The sequence below is a fragment of the Electrophorus electricus genome, chromosome 23 (assembly GCF_041902795.1).
Source record: "Electrophorus electricus isolate QZ-2024a chromosome 23, ASM4190279v1, whole genome shotgun sequence".
Taxonomy (NCBI): Eukaryota; Metazoa; Chordata; class Actinopteri; order Gymnotiformes; family Gymnotidae; genus Electrophorus; species Electrophorus electricus.
Window position 1 is genome coordinate 12,665,862 of NC_137519.1, and position 19,465 is coordinate 12,685,326.

The 19,465-nt window shown below is 44.1% G+C and overlaps 1 protein-coding gene and 1 long non-coding RNA gene across 13 annotated transcripts in view; one reads left to right on the forward strand and one right to left on the reverse strand.

Annotated features, from left to right (window-relative positions):
• The window catches only part of tjp1a (tight junction protein 1a), an 86,264-nt gene that overhangs the window by 37,114 nt on the left and 29,685 nt on the right, over positions 1 to 19,465 (reverse strand). Inside the window, exon 1 of one of the 12 annotated variants that reach the window (XM_035520938.2) lies at positions 7,832 to 7,949. The exons of 10 other annotated variants lie outside the window; for them this stretch is intronic. In XM_035520938.2, coding sequence (XP_035376831.1) covers positions 7,832 to 7,909 — 78 coding nt within the window. In that variant the 5' untranslated portion in view covers positions 7,910 to 7,949. Of the gene's footprint in view, positions 1 to 5,323; positions 5,791 to 7,831; positions 7,950 to 19,465 lie in introns of those variants that run through there. One more of the 12 variants, XM_035520944.2, reaches the window with a different exon arrangement.
• Positions 1,575 to 9,770, forward strand: LOC145653239 (uncharacterized). Its single transcript, XR_014119614.1, has 5 exons — positions 1,575 to 4,991; positions 7,063 to 7,104; positions 8,593 to 8,869; positions 9,199 to 9,269; positions 9,506 to 9,770. It is a non-coding gene; the product is annotated as an uncharacterized LOC145653239 (long non-coding RNA).

Here is a 19,465-nt window from a genome sequence, read left to right on the forward strand (position 1 = left end):
ACAGGCTATGCTTCCTGTTTACTAGGAAAAACAAACCTGATGAAGAGCAATTGAGAAGGGTGGAGAGAAGACCAAAACAGAAAACTGGAGAGAAGTTCCACAGCGTGAGGGGATGGAGCTTTAACCTTCTTGTAAAGCATGTTTTGGGATGACTGGTTTTAGCTGGTGAGAGAAGTGAGGCAGTGACTAAACTTCACTAAAAACAAACCAACAAGACAGGAAGTCACCAGCACACAGACACACACCTTTAATTTATTTATAATGCTAACAAATCTGTGGCTGAGCTCAAACGTGTTATTACAACAAACCCTCTCAACGCATCTTCTTGCAAAACACAGAAGTTGAGCACAGACGCAAAGGTCCAGAATCTGCAAGCAACAGACACGTTAACCTGGTATCTGGTAAGACCGCAAACCCAATGAAAATGTACGAGAACACAAAGACTGAATCTCTTTGTAGAGAAGTGCACGCCCACCGACTCCTTGACAGATCGCATGTCAACAAGAACTGTCCAGCTTCCTTACTGTGCCCAAGACGAAACATAGCTAGATTCTCTTTTTATATTTAGTTTCGCTGTGAGCCTGTTGAACACAAGGGGATAGGCTCCCGTTGGCTTGCAGGTAGAATCATTATCGACACCATTTGTTTCCAAAGCCACTGATGGATTAGCAAGAGTGACATTTATGGGTCAAGATTTGTCCACAAGTGAACTACCTCCAGAACACCACCAACACACACACCCACATACACACCCCTGAAGGGGATTACCATTATCACTTCTAACCTAAACACAATACCCTAATAACACCATCGTCAAAACACACACAGCATCCTGCCAGCGATCAGTCATTATCTCAACTCCCACAAAACAGTTTAATAACACACACACACACACACACACACACACACACACACACACACACACACACACACACACACACACACACACACACACACACACACACACACACACACACCAATTATGACACACTATAATTAGACACCCAAGAATCACCCGAGTCTGCTTTATCTGGGTTAAGTATAGCCTGTGTGGGGTCTGTAATCTCCCCCATTTTAACACTGGCCTGCATTTATGCCACCACTGACCTGCTGCTGTTGCTGTTCTTTCACCCGACACACCAAGCGGTCACCTGTAAAGGCATTATGTGCACCAAACAGTGCTTAAAGCTGGCTGACTGCAGTCGTCCATGCCTTGTGCTTAGAAAACAAATGCTAGCAAGTCACTAACCTGAATTCAGAGAGAGAAAACGGTACTGATAATTAACCTCTGTGCATGTAAAAAAACAAAAAAAACAAAACAAATCTCAAAAACAACAGTGACAGACCAGGTGTGTGTGTGTGTGTGGCAAAAGTGCCTTTAGAAGAGAAGGCTTTAAAATGTCACCAGCTTGGCGCCTCATTCTAGACAGGCAGTTTCAGCATAATTATGGGTGAGATGGGAATCCTCACTAACAGCGGGCATGAGAGTGTGATTAGGGGCAGCTTCCATCTCGCCATCCACCCACCCACATCCACCCACCCACCCTCCCTCTCCCCGCATGCCGAACCTTTCTGCGAAATCCAGCACAGGCCACAAGGCTTGAAACAGCACACGGATTTCCATGTGGATTTTGGGACAATCTTTGTTTTTTCCACTCCCCTGCGCTCGAGCTGGGATAAATGAGGAGGCCTGATGAATCAACAGCTGAACTTGGATCAGAATAAATACATAATAAACAAAAGCAAATAAACACGAGTCCTACCGCATGCTGCTCTTCAAGTAATCCTTCTAGCATGCTCAGCTACAATTCCACCAGGTACTATTGGCACTACTCAGGACAGACTCAGTATCAGCAGGAAGCAAGAGATTGAGCTCCACTTCCCCCAAACAAAGAAATGACACCATTCCAAAAGTAATGACATCAGACGATATCAGCAATAAAGTCCAGCACTGCTATGGGTCATAAAATGCACGTATGCATACGCAGGCACACATACAAGGACATACAAACACAACCACTCTATTAATGGGAAAAAAGTCTCTACTATGAATGCACAAGAAATCCTAACATACATGTTTAATAGGATTCAAATTTTTTGAGGCCCAGAGCCCCAGCACGGAACCGCGCTGTGAGGCCCAGAGGCCCAGCACGGAGCTGCGCTGTGAGGCTCAGAGCCCCAGCACAGACAGGAACCCGGCAGCCCTGGTCTACTGCTCACCATGGAAACCACTTAAGTGCCCTTAACACACAGGTGCTCAAGTGTGAGGGCCAAATCCTTCACAGCCTTACACACCTCACCCTATTAGAGAGGAACCTAAGGCTTCAAAAAAACACAGCGGAGACAGGTGAGGAGCAACACAGGAGCATCCGCTGTGTTGGAGCAGACAAATGGGTAACGACCTCGCACCGTCTGCAGCAACCATAACGTCTGGCGCAGATGCCCAAAGACCATCAGATCTTGCTCATTTCTCCCCCTCTCCTGCTCCTGAGCGCGAGGGCCCAGGGCTGTTTGTAGTGTTAATACACACATTTGCTTGCTTTTGTGCTCTATACAAAAGAAGGAAGAAGGGAGGATGGGACTGAACACGCTGTTCCATATTAAACAGACTGGTTTCCTATGCGGGCTCCAGCTGGAATAGAGAGGCCTCGTCGCCCTGCTTTCCTTCTTTTTAACAAACATAGCCGTTACTTGCAGCTACACCGAGTGCGAGTGCGTTTCGTTCTATAATACCTAAAGCCTGCTTACCCCTTCCCCAGATAAACATCAACTTCCTTTAAAACAGGATGCAGGAAACCTCAGGAAGGAGGATGCAACTTGAGGGGTTGTTTTGTATGCCTCTGAAGCACCCATCTCCTCTCAGGACGCAACGGTCGGCTGTCTTCGACTTCACGCGGTGACGGTACAGCAGAAAGCACAGAGCAGAGGGCCGTGGATGTGCTCCGAGTTTCTTTATGGATCACGCAGAGTTTGAAAATCTCTTCCACCAATATCCCAGTTAACTAATCAGGATTCTGTTTTGCCTATTTTTGGGATCTGTGACAGTGCCTAAGAGATTTTCTGTGTAAGTCCAGCCTGATAAGAACCATTTGCAGCCAAGACAAGAATGTGAGAATGTTAAGTACCCGACCATCTGAGTTCCGTCTGCTGACAGACTAAAATAAGTGTACGCTGACCTTCAAAGTACTTTCTAAGTCATCACCTAAGAAGTTCACGCATACTCCATAGCTCTGCAGTCTAAAGAACATCTGTGCCCCCCCCCCAAAAAAAACTAAACAAAAAACTTCAACACCCCCCAAAAAATGCTGGAACTTATGCCAAAAAAATCTGTCTGATACAACCGATTTATGTAAAGCTTGTCAAGGGTCTCAGTAGACACCTGTCTTAGGGAGAACACTGCATCCTTGACAGACACTCAGAGGACATTTGTGTCTCAGAGTTGCATTAAGGCACAAGGGACAGGTGTCACACATGGGTCATGGGTAGCCTGTGCTCCCATATGGTATCAACCATGATCCCTGAATACCTTTCAGGCTCAATGTTAGAGTACAGGCCTGTTGGTCCCATTTCCTTATGTCCCAATGAAAACGTAATCATCCATGCAGAACCTACCAGTGTAACCAAAAGTCAAACCAATGGCAGGGAGACATGGGGGAACTCCTTAAAGGACCAATAACAGAGCAAGACAGGCTAAACCCAAAACCAGAACACCAGGATACAAAAACAAGGTCAACACCTCACAACATCCAGTGGAACATCCAGACATCTTCGCTCTCACTAAAAAAAATCTATATTCATACAGAGTTGTTTGTTTCTGTTTCCAGTTTCCTTGGGCTGACAGTGCCATGTTGGGGAGTTCAGATGAGCTTTAAATTGGGGCTTCATGATACGGATGACATATGATATGGGGATTTTACTGTTAAATACCATGGAATATATTAAATACTTTGGAATATATTAAATACACAATGGTGAACCACTGATGACATGTTTGAAGACTGGCCTGTGTTACTGAAGTACGAGGGATCATGGCAATGCTGAGATCCTTCTAAAAAGAAACTGTAAATGAGCACTAATGCGACACGGGTGAATAAACGATCGTCAAACAGCCTTCACTTTAATATCTCCTGCATAAACTTAAATTTACTGAACAGTAGAACGTCCGTTTTAACGCTTTACCCACTCATCTCCAAAGAGCACGTTGTGAAATAGTTCAGTGAGTGCGTACCCACAACGTGTTTTCGTCTCAACAAGACAAACTGACCCAACCTGAATATCTCACTCTACAGTACACATTCCTCACCTCCCCAGACAGTGTTCAAATACCTGCTCACTTAGTTGTGAGGAGAGAACATCCAGTTTAACACAGGTTCAAAAAACATGAGGACATGCGTCACCCTCTTTTAACTCCTTCACCTAACTAACTAACTAACTAACACACACAAACAACACACGCACACAGGTAGGTGCGCGCACAGTCATCGAAACTGCCTATCACAAGGTAAAATCTAATCCTATATTTGTGTACGGACGGAAGCCTAATGCTGCAAACAAACGTAGGCAAGGCTGTGCAAATTCCTACTAGTTGCCCTAGTTTATTTATTCATCTGTAAATCCCAGAACGAAACAATCCGAAAATTCATGTGTTTTCCACGTTAAATTATTTATATACGTATACTATGAGGTACAACAGATACGATTTTTCCCCCCAAAAAAGTTTTTACTTTTAAGACACCGACACTGTTTCCCAGTTGAGACACACACCAACACGCCCTTTTCCCTGAACTGGTAGGAAAATGTGGGTTTAACCCCCAGTTACAATATAATGTAAACGTATCATCCAGTTACGCTGAGTTTGTAGCATCGCTGTTCACTGTTTCTACAGAAAACCGCTCTTTACATGGAAGAATAAAGGTGCTGGTAGCCTGCCTCACTGCACCCAAAAGTGTCAGGAGGTCCTCTTGACCCACACACAGCTCGCCCATCAACAGGTAGGCTATCCCATTCAAACGTCCCCTGATCTGGCCTCAAAGTTGTTGATGAATTTGTTAGTGAGTGCTTTCGTAATTTTCTGCGCGAAAAACAAGGCGCGTCTTTAGAAATCAAACAAGTATTACAGCAGGTTAGTGGAGGAAACTACGGGCTTGTGGGGAATTCGGAACCATCACAGAAAGCGAAAACAACTAGCGTTTAGATTATTTTTAAACCAACTGTCTGCATGCCGGGGCGCTCCTTTACAAGGGGAAAAAGACTTGTACCAATTTAACACCCATTTATCCAGCCATGTTCAACAGTAACCTCTGCCTTAGAACTTGCGCCCTACCTTATTTGAAGCAGCTTTGGCCGACATTTTGATATCCTGTTCCCTCCCAGCGCAGCAGCTTTATTACAGTAAATATCAGCAATATAAAGCCGCGGAGCTCCTTTCGTCCCCCTGCCCAGCAGCCGTCGCGCCGGCCTGTGGCGCCTCTTAGTTTTTCAGGGCGCCGATAGACATGTCAACCGAAACTGACTTGGAGAGAGTCCAAAGTTCGTCATCTAGCGACTGCGCTCTGCTATAACCTCCGTGCGTAAACTTCGGGACGTCGTTCCCTCCCGTTGGAGCTTCTTAGTCGCTCCAGCTGTACAGGCGACTGCGCCACTTCTGCCCGCTAGACCGGCGGAGTTCGGGGAGGGTTGCGGGAACGATGTCTGTCGCGGCAGGACGACAGGAGACGCTCCGCGGGGGTTCCGGGGGTTTTCGCTTTGCTCTCCGCTCTCGGTCCTCCTCGCTTCTCTCCTCTCCAGGCAACACTCATGACATGTCTGCCCGGACTGGACCATTGCGTGGCAGCGGGGGTGTTTGGGTGGGAACAAGGCCAGCGCTGGCCACTAATCTAATTCCGTATTTGAAACTTTGATTGTCCACATGTATGGCATACGTGCTAACATGCTTTGTCTTGTAAGACATTTGGAAGCCGCTTGCTTTTTAGTTTAAACGACACAATCAAGGAGGCAAAACCACAGGAATATCTCCCGTACATATACTATTGTGTTGACCCGGGAACGGATGGGATGGAGAAAGATGGGAAAAGTTACTTTTCTGTGGAGCCCATATACCCGCCTCGCTTGTTTCACTAAAGCCAATATGTATTTTACATCACATTTAAATTGTATCCAGTTTTTTACGCACAAAATTATATTTAACATTATTTATTTATTTATTTATTTTAAAAAGTAAGTAGCCAATTCACTGTCTGGTGTATTTTCACATTTGTTGAAAAAGATGCATGCAGCTTAGATGACTACAGTATAGTGCAGTATGTAGGAATTACTTGTACTTCAGAACAAGCTAGATATCTTTGAAAGTTGCATTCACTGCATACAGAAATTCCTGAAAAAAATTTAAAAGCGTCACGCTCAAAAACGTTTTTGCGACTTCAGCATTATGCATGTTTCCACACAGCCCACAATGGTTTTCCGTCCCCCACCCCAGGTCGAAACGGACCGCGCACGCAGCTGGCATTGTTTTAAAGTCCACAGCATGGGCTGTGCCTCAACGCTATAAAATGTCACTTCATGCATGCAGTGGTGACAACACAAAAGCATAAAATATCACGGCTCTCCAGAGACAAACATCAGTCAGTCGATGGAAAAGGTTTAGGTGGACGTTTTTGCTTTCTCAAGCTTAACGGACACAACATGGTGTAATTTTCTTTCCACAAACAAATGGTCCATCTCCATGGTTACACTAACTGCTCAAAGTAGTTGAGATCGTTGAGATAACCAAAGTGCAAAGGAAGAGGCCTTTTCTAAGTGCCGTAGGATGGCAGAATTGAACAATCCTAGGAGAGTAGGTCACAGATACAAGTGAAACAGAAAAAAACTCTTAGTGCACCACAAAACAATATATCAGAGACAAAGAACATGTTCTGCTTTTGAAAGCCCTTCAATGGTGAAAAAAAAAAAGAAGATACATCTTGTCAAACCCAGTTATTCTTTTTGGGGTAAGAAAACATGCATCTCAGGGTTGTCTTTATCCCACTAAACATCGTGTTCTTTGATTAACGTTTCTATCTCCAGGACACATTTGATACACAAGAACTCAGTGGAAACACTGCTGCGGTAAGTAGAACATTGCTAACAACTGTGATCACACTAAAAAGGTATATAATCTGGGTCTAAGGGGTAGATCCACATTGGCCTTACTAGGATTGAGGTCAGCTGGACAAGAGTTACATCTGAAAGCAGTAGGGCTGATCTAGAACATTCATAAAAGGGCACAAGAAGCTGACCCCAGATCAGCACTTTGACTGAAATTCTTCACATGGACAGGCCTGTGACAGGTTAAACCTCACATACCTCACACGACGAGGTCACGTTCCCTCAGGGGAAGATTACACTCAGGGGGGCAAAAGATCAAGAGGGGGGCCCTGACATAGGAAGACCTTCCGATGTTTAATCAGATAAATGCTTTACAAACTGTAAATCTGGTTCTTCAAGGATCCAAATGGGGAAGCAAATGATGTACAAGATTTATTAAACAGGAAAAAATGTCTAATTGCAAATTTGTTTAGGATTGTTCAATATTATTCATTTTGTTTGCATAAGGAGATACTAATTGAGATTGAAAAAAAAAACCACACTTGTGCTACAATTCAAATGGAAATAGTCAGGCGCTTTAAAATGATAGTACCAGGACAGTAGACTAGACTGCCTGTGTGTAATCGATAATCAAGGCCAAGAAAGAAAGACTGCTGGAAAACTCAAGAGCAGCACATCATGACCACAGACTCACAGCAGCAGCACCACCACTAACAACAACAACAAGTATGACTATGTGTGACTCTACCCATGAGGTGAGACGCTCCCGCCGCCAAAGCATGTTTCTACTGGTGTCCACCAGCGAGGAAATCAGAACATTCAGCATGTCGACCCGTTTGTTTTTCGGATGGCAGCTTGCTCGATCTGAAATCTGCCCCCGAACGATGTTGCTGCCAGAAAACTGCCCCTTTAAGCCTCAAGAACCCCACAAAATGGCTGTAAGTGCAGCGCGGGACAAGGAATGGGTAACACTGGCCAGTGCTGGGAGCGAGTGGCTGAGCAAGGACGGAGGAGAGATTAGAGTTAGTGACAGTTGAGCGCGATCAAAGGCTGCTTTGTCCCGCACGGTCGCCCTGAACCATCTCACTGGCGACCAGCACACTGGGACTCTGCAGCTGGGCTTCCAAGCTCAGGTATGCTCATGGAAGAGCAGGCACTCTCACACACACACACACACACACACACACACACACACGCATGCATGTAGAGTGTAATGAATGGTTCAAAAGAGCCAAGTTCACACGATGCCTTCTGGAGCTTCTAGCAATTTTCTTTTTTTCTTTTTAACAAACAAGTCCAAAAGAAGCGGAGCGCCTGCACCTGACCACAACATAAATGATTATTCAGGTTGTATTTGTGGAAATGTTAACATATTTACATATTCTGATGTTTGTGCAATTTCTTCCTATGTAAAATTAACGAACCGTGGCATGTTTGTACTTTTTTGGTGTTTAGATTTTGCCTCTAAAAAAGCATTTCATATTTCTGTCTGTGCCACACCTCCCTCAGACAAAAGGTGAAGGCTTAGTACACTGAGACCTGAATCAAGAAAGGAACTACACAAACAATCTATGTGGCACAGCTGTTGCTACAGTGCGCTTATCTTCGTCATAAGAAGCGTATGTTCTGGAGAAAGCACCGCATTGAGTCAGCTTGGGGATGGAAGCAAAGAAAAGCCTGAGAGAGAAGAGTTCAGCTCCCAAGCACTGCTGTCTGTCCCTCTGGCTCACACTGCAGTATCCACCCTTCTAATAATTAACACCATCTCCATTCGTAATAATTGCGGGTACTAAATGAATCTATTTGCATTGGCTCCAGCCAGTATTTTGCACCTTTAGGTAGGAGCTCCCCAAATTGCATATTCATTAATGTAAATGTGAAAAACAGACAAAATGTGCTATTTTGCTTATTTGAAATATACAGTCATCCTTAAGTCCTGTTAAGAAATGTGTTTATACAGTTTTACTTTGGGTTTATCAATTTTGCATGTTTTTGACTAGCAATACAAGGTACATTACCACAGCCATGAAATAATTTTCAGAATTCTTTAAAGGTAAAGATGGCTATGATGGAGACCATCAGGAAGGTTAAGTTTATGCTCTTTCTGTTCTGCAGGAGAGCTGGTTCCTTGGTCTGGTGGTCAGCGTGCATGTTTAGCTCCTGTTGGTCCTGTGTTTGAGTTCCAGGTAGAGTGGCTGCCTTCATTACAAGAGGAAAAAATAAGAAATAGTAATGAATTACAAAAACAGATACCAGACTAAAAACTGGATCTGATTCTTTGGGATCTGATACGGTAGTGATATAGGGGGATATTGCATGGGTCTTCATGTTGTAAGGCTTCCACCCAGAACCCTACAGCTGCATCAAGAACGTTTTGAAAGCTGAGGGCCACTGCATGAGTATATTTATTATAATTTACCAGGGGGAGGAGAGAGAAAGTGCGGCCCGCCCAGTTTCCCTCGAAGACCTGACACAGAGGAAGAGAGAAGAGAACATGGTCCTTTATTCACCGTTCCTCTTCATCTGCGATGAATTAAAAAGCGATTGACCTTATCTGGTTTCCAGAGGCTTTATTGACTCTGGAAATTCTTGCTTTGCTCGGTACTCTGTCAGGGCTGATGGCCCTCTTTCCATTATTAACCAGAACCCTCCGGAGGGCAGGAACTGGACACAGCGAACCAGGTTGTTCTCCCTCATCCCCTCCCCCTTGTCTCCCAACAAAAACAACCCAGTTTAAAGTGGTGGTAAGCAGCAAAAATGAACATGAGCTTCCATAAAACAGTGATTTATGAACTACAAGCTCTGAGGCATTTCCTGTATTTTATTGAAAACTGGCCAAATCACTAAAATCTGATAATCCACCAACATCTGCAGTCAATCACCAATAACCTGCTTGACTCATTTCACCCATGCAGGAGTGACCTGGGGTCATTGAACACATCAAAATAAGAATGCAGATCTTAGGTCAGTTTTTCCTTTCATTTGAATGAACATAGTGAAGCACATATAATCGGCCTGATCCTGGATCAGCATGCATGCACAGGAAGGAGGAACAATGGAAAGAGGAACAATGGAGGACAGACCACTGCAGCACCTGTATGCAGCAATGAGGTCGTTACTTCCTCATCAGCCCCACTGCTTTCCATGAATATGTGTGCGGATCAGGAAAATCGGACATGTCAGGACAACGAAAGAGGAAAATGCGATTCTGTAATTACATATAAAGAGTCATTGTCATATTTCCTTCCATTGTCACAAGAAGGTAGAAGAAACTTCCAGCTTCCATCATGGATTTTGCAGAGGGCCTAGAAACAATGATGTCAACATAGCTGCTTCTGCACTGGGCTCCCAGAGGAGAGGGGCAAGTTGACGTCAGACGAATGTATACAAGGGGCTGTCCATGATCGTCCCAGGGGTTGCTGGTGACAGTCTGAGGAGCTGCCTGTAATCGTCTGAGGAGCTGCATACTGCTCCCATTAAAGAGGCCGCAGGGCACATAAATTGCAGAAAAAATTGAGTATTATTAAAACACGTGACAGAATCTGAGGAAAGAACGGGTGTTGTAATTACATGCCGTGACCCAATGGGTCAAACAGAGCAGCCATTTTTGGAAGCACTACAAAAAAAGAAGATATTACCTTATCTTCAATAATTATAGTGTTTATTATTTTCTTTCGTCTACCGTGCACACATAAACAGCACTCATAAAAGTGATTAAGGATAAAAAGGAGAAACTTTGTCTGTTTTTTTGGACTCTAGCTTCCTGTAAGCCTCAAGGGAAACTAAAGTTTGAAATTCTAATTAACCTTCCATTGCATAGATTATCATGAAAGCACCACAGTTGAAGAGAGAAACAATTGAGACCACATTATGACCTTTCTACCAGTGAGGCAGCATGCCAAGCTAATTGTTGAACACTAAAAAAGGAAAGCTCCACTCCCCTCCCCCATGTCAACACAGCAGTGTGGGGCGAGGCTACAGCAGTCCAGAGAACTCGGTCAAGCTGTAGGGTCTTGACCAGTCCAAAGGGGTTTGGTCACCAAGCGAATGTAGCAGCTGACCACCAAACCCAGCTCAGGGCACCATAGTACATCACAACATAACCCAGCCCAGTGCGCCATAGCACATCACAACACAGGCACACCACAACACAAGCACAACACAACACCACTTTTCTTGGTTACATGTTTATTCTATGACAGAGCTGTAAACAAACTTGGAAAAGGACCGTCTAAGGTTAAAATACCTGCAGGAATTACAAAAGTGTAATATCAATATAAAAGGCTCTATGATTGCTTTCATTTAATGATAGTTCCATTTAATTCAAGCACCTAATGGGTGACATCTACGTCACCCCGCGAGGCTTTCTGCTCCAATTCCAGATCAGCTCATGTGACATGATGAGAATCCATTGTTTTATTCCCAACCACTGCGTTCGAAGGCAAACAATGCTCCACTAATCGCACAATGTCATTTATTCAGTCCAGTGTGGGGGTGGTCATAAATTCTTCATTCCCAACAATGAGCTCTTTACTCAAATGCAGCAAAATATTTACGAAAAACACCATTAATAGAACTGTTTTTCTGTCCATGGCCTAACGCATGCTTACTTATTTATCAGCATAAATATTCTGGGCGGGCTGTTGTGCTATTGTGGGCGAATGCAGGAATCAATTCACCAAGTGCGTCAATAATTCATGAGACACTTTGTGGCACCAACTCTCATTGAGATGCCACATAACTCCCCTAATGGCTAGTTTGAACAACGGGAGCAGTGATAATGACTGGGTGCGAGTCGTTAACCAGAGAAATGTGTTTGAGTTAGCCAGTCATTGGCCAGTGAACAGTGTTAGGGTTAGCTATTTGTTGGGCACTGAACAGTGCTTGAGTTAGCCAGCTGTTGGCTGGAGAACTGTGTTTGAGTTTCTTATGTGGGCCTGTCTGTACAGCAAATTAACAGCATGATAGTAAAGGTTGTGATCTTGGATCGGGGCATGCACCTCATGTTCCCCATATGCTACATATGCTAATGGACAGGGATCGGGTGCCGCATTTACAAGTACCCATGGCATAGGCTACAGAACTGTAGAGTCAGGAGCTTTTCCCCTGGGCAGAACGGGTCCTCTATCTTGGGGTCCCTGTTTCCTTGCATGATGGCAGTAGATGTGTTTCAAGCATGATGATGGCACAGATATACACAAGCACACAAGCTTGTGCACAGTCAAATAAAGGATAACTGTGATATATATAGATGTATCGTGTGTGTGTGTCTCCCGCACAATCCCTCAATCATCAGACACTGTTCCGGAAGCTCCGCGCTCTGGGACGCTATATTAGTGCAGTTTGTGCACGACTCAGTCAGGAAATGCCTTGTCCTCAGTGCACTGTGTCGGGAAACGTTTCTCTCAGGTTTCAGAAATCAGGAGAAAACACAAAGCCACAATTCCATTTGTTTCCCGAGATAAGTGAATCCATTTGCTTTGCACACGATCAGCACCAGACTCGCTGCCACAGTCTCATGGTTTTTCCTGCTTCAATGCACCCAGTACAATTACTGATGGGACTCATCATGATCTCAGTCAGTCCTGAAGTTGAGACAGTTCAGTAGGAATTGAACCTTATGAACTAGATCTGCACATACATGACACATATGGCATGCAACACATTGCACAATATTCTGTTTATATTGGTCTTAGCTCTGTGTAGACTTACACTAACATACAATATATACAACATTTAATAAGAGATACACAATTTTCATGTGGGTGTCTCTACTGCAGGAGAACAGCGAGGCTTCTTGCGAGCACCAGTGATGCAGGCACACGACATACAGACCCTGGAGGCAAGCCTTGGTCTTCCAGTGCAGCAACCAAACACCCAGACAGGATCATACATGTATGATCTTTTTCATTTGTCTTTTTTTTTTTTTTAAAGCATCACCTCCAGCAGAGCTCGATGGGTCCCGCACACTCTGATGCACTTTACTGTCATTTCCACATTTTACGTATTTTTCTTGCTCGTTTTCTCACAAGCTCGTCGTACTGTTTTCTGCCCTCTCCATATCGTGTTGTGGGCGAGTCATAGTGACGCTAAATAAACTACATTACCCAGGGGGCACTAGATGACGCTCGCCTGTTCTGTCTAAAAGTATAGTACAAGAAAAGTAAGGTTACTGCTAAATAACGACGTTGGCCCGGCTCCAGAAGGGCACAAAGAGAATAACAACACATTTTGTACCTGAAACACTGCTCAGTGCAGGCCGGGAGCAGCAAGATAACGTTAGCGCCACTCCCCCAGCAGCACGGAGCCTGCTGCCGTAGCATCAGCGAAAACAGCCGCAGCTCCCGCTACCAACTAGCACGTTAGCAATAACGCCAGTGACCGTGAATGTCCCGATCAAATCATGTACTTTTGTGCATACGCAGGCGAGTAAATAAAAAAGTGTTGTGATCAGCACTGATACCTCCTAGTATCTCTTATTCCTCGTGGAACGTCAGAACCTAAGAATCTATTCAACGATTTGCAGACACGGGCCGATCCGCACCCCAGCATTTGAACGGGATCGGTACTTTTCCCGTCACTTTAAGCGCTGCACGTTAGCGCCTGCTGCTTTTCACGGAAGAGAGCACTGTGGCGTGGGCAGGGGCGACCGGAGCCGTTTACACGCTCGCCCACGGTAACGTAGGGCGACCAGAGTCTCAGGAGGGTATACATGCTGAAAGACAAGTACAAGGTCTTGTAGGATGATTTAAGACATACAACACACCATGCAAACACAATGAAACAAAAATGACAACAAGCATAAACAATAATTAAAGAAAGTGACAACTAATCAAAACACGCACGCTTTCTGGCCGGTGATTTGGACGGGATCAGTCACAGAAACACTTCGCAGACGAAGAGCTTCCAGACGTAGAAAGCATTACAAGACCAACAGTGTCTGCACCAGCGTCAGTAGAAGAAAACAGAATTCAAGAACAAACCAGATATTTCAGACTGAACTATTTCTGTTTTATGGCCACGGAAATATTGGAAACATTGTACTGCTTTTTGCTGAAATACAGCATTTATACAGCAGCGCATTCAGCCTTTTTTTTTTTTTTTAAACTAAACATTCTAATTATGTAATTTCTGGGTTTCTAAAATAGCAAAGGACAAACTGGCTATTTGCAGTGCACCAAAACAGGACAGACTATCAGAAATGACATTCTAACAGTGTTTATACCTGGAAAATCAAAACGTTTCGACCAGATATAAGATGAGTTTAAATCTTAATCAGTTTATGATTTTAAAGTGAGAAACTCCTTTACACAGTGATACAACTGATAATAGTTTCAGGTGGGAGAATATTCTCCATTTCTGTCTGCAGTCACTGAAGGAGCAGATTTATGAACACAGATGTTAATCACAACTACTAATGACAACCACTGAAACCGTATACTCAATTGAATAATAACAATAACAACAACAAAGAGTGACTGATTCAATTTCTTATTATTGTAAATGCCAAAAAAAAAAAACCTTCATAAGGAGGTCCTCCAATTTTTGTTCAATTGATATTAGATTAAATTCAATTTATTGTCATTGGTCAGAGCAAGTTCAAGGCAATACAATCCAGTCTTCACATAAGCCAGCTTCTTTGAGATGCTGGGGTCAGAGCACAGGGTCATCCAGCACATGGGAGGGTTAAGTGTCTTACTTAAGGACCCAACAGTGGTTGGATAGTAGATCTGGGATTCAAACCCACAACCTTCCAATTGGCAGCCCAAAGCTCTGCCTGCTGGATAACCTATATGTTAAACTTTGTAACAAGGTGAAAGGTATTAGTACTCAGTCTGTCGCAGCCTCTTTCTCTCTACTTTGGATTTTCCATGGTGTAACTCCATTAGGTATGTAGTACCAGCGTGAAATCTAATTTCCCCAGTCCATGACAGGTGTAAATCTCCAGTCCTCATGGTTATTCAATTATGGAGCTATTATAGGTCAGGTTCTGTTTTCATGGGCACTTTGAGTTGTCTGAAAATGAAAGTGCTCTGGCAGCTGTATGGACAGTGTTGTTTTTGGGTTAGAGTGGCTTTAAGGCCAGTGCCACTGTGTTCTCTCTCTCTCTTCCCTCTCTCTCTCTCACTCAGCAGGTCTGCTGGCGAAGTGGCTGCCTCAGCCATATGAATGGTAATGGGTACAGTGGGGGTTTTGCCTCAGAGACACGGGATCAGCAGTGCAGGGTCCAGCAGTTGTGGTGCCACAGCTGGGATTAAGAACATTAGCAGGACATTACAAGAGCAGAATTCTGTCACAGGACACATGGACAAACACTAATAGGATAGAGAACTCAGGTTAGCATTAGTGTTGAAGTCTAACTCTCGCTCTGCTACATAATCAAATTCATCAGATTTGAAGTGTAAAAATCTGATCCACATTCTTACAGAGTCTGACAGCGACTACTGGAACTCCAGTTCCACAATAAAACCGCGCCCTCTGTGTTCCTGCACAAAGTACACATGCAGCACATATTCAAGGTGCCTTAACTGTTTCTAGACTCTTTATCAACTGATAGTTTATGTTTATTTAGCAGGAGTGGGACTAAAAAGGTTTGCAGTACCTATACAGTTCAATGAGAGAGAAAGAGAGAAAAAGAGAGAGAGAGAGAGAGAGAGAGAGAGAGAGAGAGAGAGAGAGAGAGAGAGAAGGAGAAATAATATGAAGGCATTACACAACCATACTTGTATATAGTTTTCTTGTTTGGGGGAAGAAGAAGAATGTTTCAAAAGTTCAGTCAGTAATTCACTTCTGACAAATCAAATAATTGCTTTTATGACTAAACACATATATGAAATACAGCCTTGTTAAAAACATACACCTTAAAGAAATGTTGATGTAAATTATTTTACTAGTTCCAGATGTTTTGAAAGACCTTGACATGACGAACCTGCACTAGCTGCAGGTCTTCCAATGCTGTGGTCACATATGTTAAGAAGATCCTTCTGAAAAATGACAATCACAACTCTTGTACCCTGAGTATGATGTTACAGATATTATCTCTGAATGTGCATGATACATTTTAATCGACTAGACATGGCCTTAATCAGACAAAAACTCAAAATGTTTGGACATATATCACTACAGTTACAATGGCCTAACAGCTCACACACACACACACAGACACACACGCAGAGTTGTTAAAATCTCGGTTAGGTGATGGAAAGCACAGTACCTGTATCTCACAGTGCAACATGTAACTGATGAACATAAGAGCTGGTAAATGACATTAGATCTTATTTCGGGGTTGATAATATCTTGATTTTGATGAATTTGTTAAAATATTTAGATTTTATTCCACAGTATTTTTACAGCTGATGTCAAATTAAAATAGAATATTAGTGTTACTTTTATTCTGAAAAGATGATAATTAGACCTCTTTCAAGCACCAGATCAAATGTCTTTGTAGGTTTGGGATTAAGGTCTGTGCATCCAAATATTAATCCAGGAAAGCAAACCCTTTTACTGGGCAAATGAAAAGGGAATATCATACTACACTGCCAAGTAGTTCCCAGTCTCTGACTGTGTGATCATTTCTAACCCAGCACACATTAGGTTTCCTATAAGAGGCCCCTAATCACAAGCTTGAGGGGTTGTTTCTTGGCAGGTGGCTGTGAAGAGAGTGTTCAGTGTGTGAGTATGAAGGTGAGTAAATGATGAATGTGTCTGTAGGGTGTGTAATTATGGGAAGAGGAGACTGCCAAGAAAAACCATCTCATCCTAACACTGTTTATCTGTCTCAACCAACACCTCTCCTCCCTCACACACACACACACACACACACACACACACACACACACACACACACACTTATCATTTATTAACATCCACAGCCCACGTGTGTTCACTGTAAGTCTACTGGACTCGGATCAGCCACTAACTACGTTTTGACTGTGTCCCTCCATACTCAAAACACAAAAAGCTGATTTCAGGTCAGTGCACACCCAAGCAGGGCTCTTGGGTGGAGACTTTTGTTCCACTAAAGTCTAAATACACCACGCGATTCAAATCTACAGACACACTCTCCCTCACCCTGACATTCCACAGCTGTGAGATGACTCTCCTCCACCCACCCACCCCCCATAGCATAACACACACACTATTAACCAAATGAAGCACATGAACCTTGAGTCCTTGTTCTTCTTGTTTCTAAGAGCGTCTTTCCAGCTGACAGCTGAAGAGTGATATACGTTTAGTGTTCTCTGTAGCATCCGCCGTCCAGGACCATGTAACTGCTGGTGAACGGGGGAGGGGGAAGGAGTAGCCAACCTGCAGGGGCTTCTGGGAGGCGTAGTCAGCGTAAGACAGGCGAGCGTGAAGACAGGCTCTGTCCCACGGGAGCTGCGATGCGATAATGGATGGGCCCTTCCCTGCGGCCCATGTGGTAAATCAGATTTAGTGCTATACGGATGGGAGTGGGTAATGCGATTCCAGTGAGCATGGGTAATGACACTCAGGTCATTTCAGCCATAGTCGGGCCATGATTAAAACACCCATTTGATCAGACACGATGTTTCTGTCCGGTCAGCAGAAAATGGATTCAAATTTTGACAGGTTACATAGAGAGAGAGAGAGAGAGAGAGAGAGAGAATGACTGACTTTCTGGCTTCCGAGAGATTCAGTTGGTTCCCATAACATGCCTCATACACAAGCCACCTCTTCTCAGTCCCTATAAATATGGAATTTATTATAGTACTTCATTATATTGTGCAGTACAGACCGAGTGAGGTGGTAACCCCGTGGGTTTGGCTTTTCAGACTTCCAATAAAACCCCCTCTCCTTTGTGAGCCTTTAGTTACATTTCAAGACCAGGTAGGGACATCATGTCTAAACTACAGCACAAAGGAGACCATTGAAAGTGATCGTTGGTTTACTGTGTGGGACAAAATGGCTGGTAGCGCCTGCACAGCTCAATGGGAGAGTAAGTGGGAGCAAGAGGTAGATCAAATGCAGGCTGAGTTCGGTAAGCCCCACAAACCGATGTTGTGTGGACAGGGCCCCAATCCAGCTCTGTGGCAGGTTCCTTTTCCCACTACCACTCCAGCTCGATTCATATGACTAATGCCCCCTAAAGAAATGCTGTTATAATCCAGGGCCACTGTGCCACTGTCAGGGCAGGAAAAGCCAGGAGAATGCCAGGTGGGAGGGGGCAGAGCCAGAGTGCACAGGGCCCCTGGGCCTGATGAGGTCAGTAGAAGAGGTATCTGGGCTTAAGCCAGGTGCTGGGAGGCGTGGTCACGTGTGTGAGGTTGCTGGCATGTGTGCCTTGGCCAAGCATTGGGTGATGAGAAGATGGGGACGTGGGAATGTGGGAATGTTTTTTGTGGGTGTGTGTGTGTGTGCACATGAGAGTGTGAGCTGAGCTGAGTTTCAGACCCTCTCTCCAGTTACCAAAGGCCATTCTTTTGCTTGTTTTCAACTCCTGCTCTAAGTTAAACCAAATATTCAAGGTCAAATAATGATTACAAAGAATTTGTACATGAAAAAGGAGGATTTGTTTATTTCCTCTTTCTGTTGTTGTGTTTCTGGTGATGCTTCTGTTTACTTTGTGGAAGTTGATGTGCCCATACCCATCAGCTGGGGCCCAATACAAACAGGAGTCAGTCATATAACATAAATCATAAATCACTGATAAGGGGAAACAGTCTGAGTGTGTTTGTGTTTGTGTGTGTGTGTGTGTGTGTGTGTGTGAGAGAGAGAGAGCAAGAGAGAGAGAGAGAGAGAGAGAGAGAGAGAGAGAGAGAGAGAGAGAGAGAAATGTTATTTTTCATAACCTATATTCAGGGTTGTGTTGGATCAGGTCGATGAACAGCAGCCACAGGCTGATTATTGCCCAGTAATCTCCAACTGAATCTCTCTGTCCTCCTCCCTGGAAAGTGTTAGGTGCAGGTCAGCACTGGAATAGTTTCATCTGACTCAAGAAGACGTGTCTGAGTCAGACCAAGAAGCTTACTAATGCCACGGTCAGCGCTCAGAGAAGTGAACAAGAGGGGAGAGAGACACAGTAAAAGAGAAACAAGCAGAAAAACAGAGAAACGGCTTCGGATTGACAGAAGGAGGGCAAAAGAAAAAGCCTAATGCACTTTCTCCTGACATTAAAGTAGCTGGTTTCTCTCAGGTCCAAGATGGTCTTCTCTCCCTTCCACCTCACAGACTCCACCCTCTGCCTCTACACCAATCACCAGCCAAAAGCTGTTTCATCAGCCTCAACACCCACAATGCAACAGGACATGAGTTCTTCATATCCATGCATTCATCTTCTCGTATACACTCGTACACCCGTGCCTGTAACTTGCCTGTATTTCTCTGCTGGGCTTCTTCCTGTGAGGGTTTACCACACCCC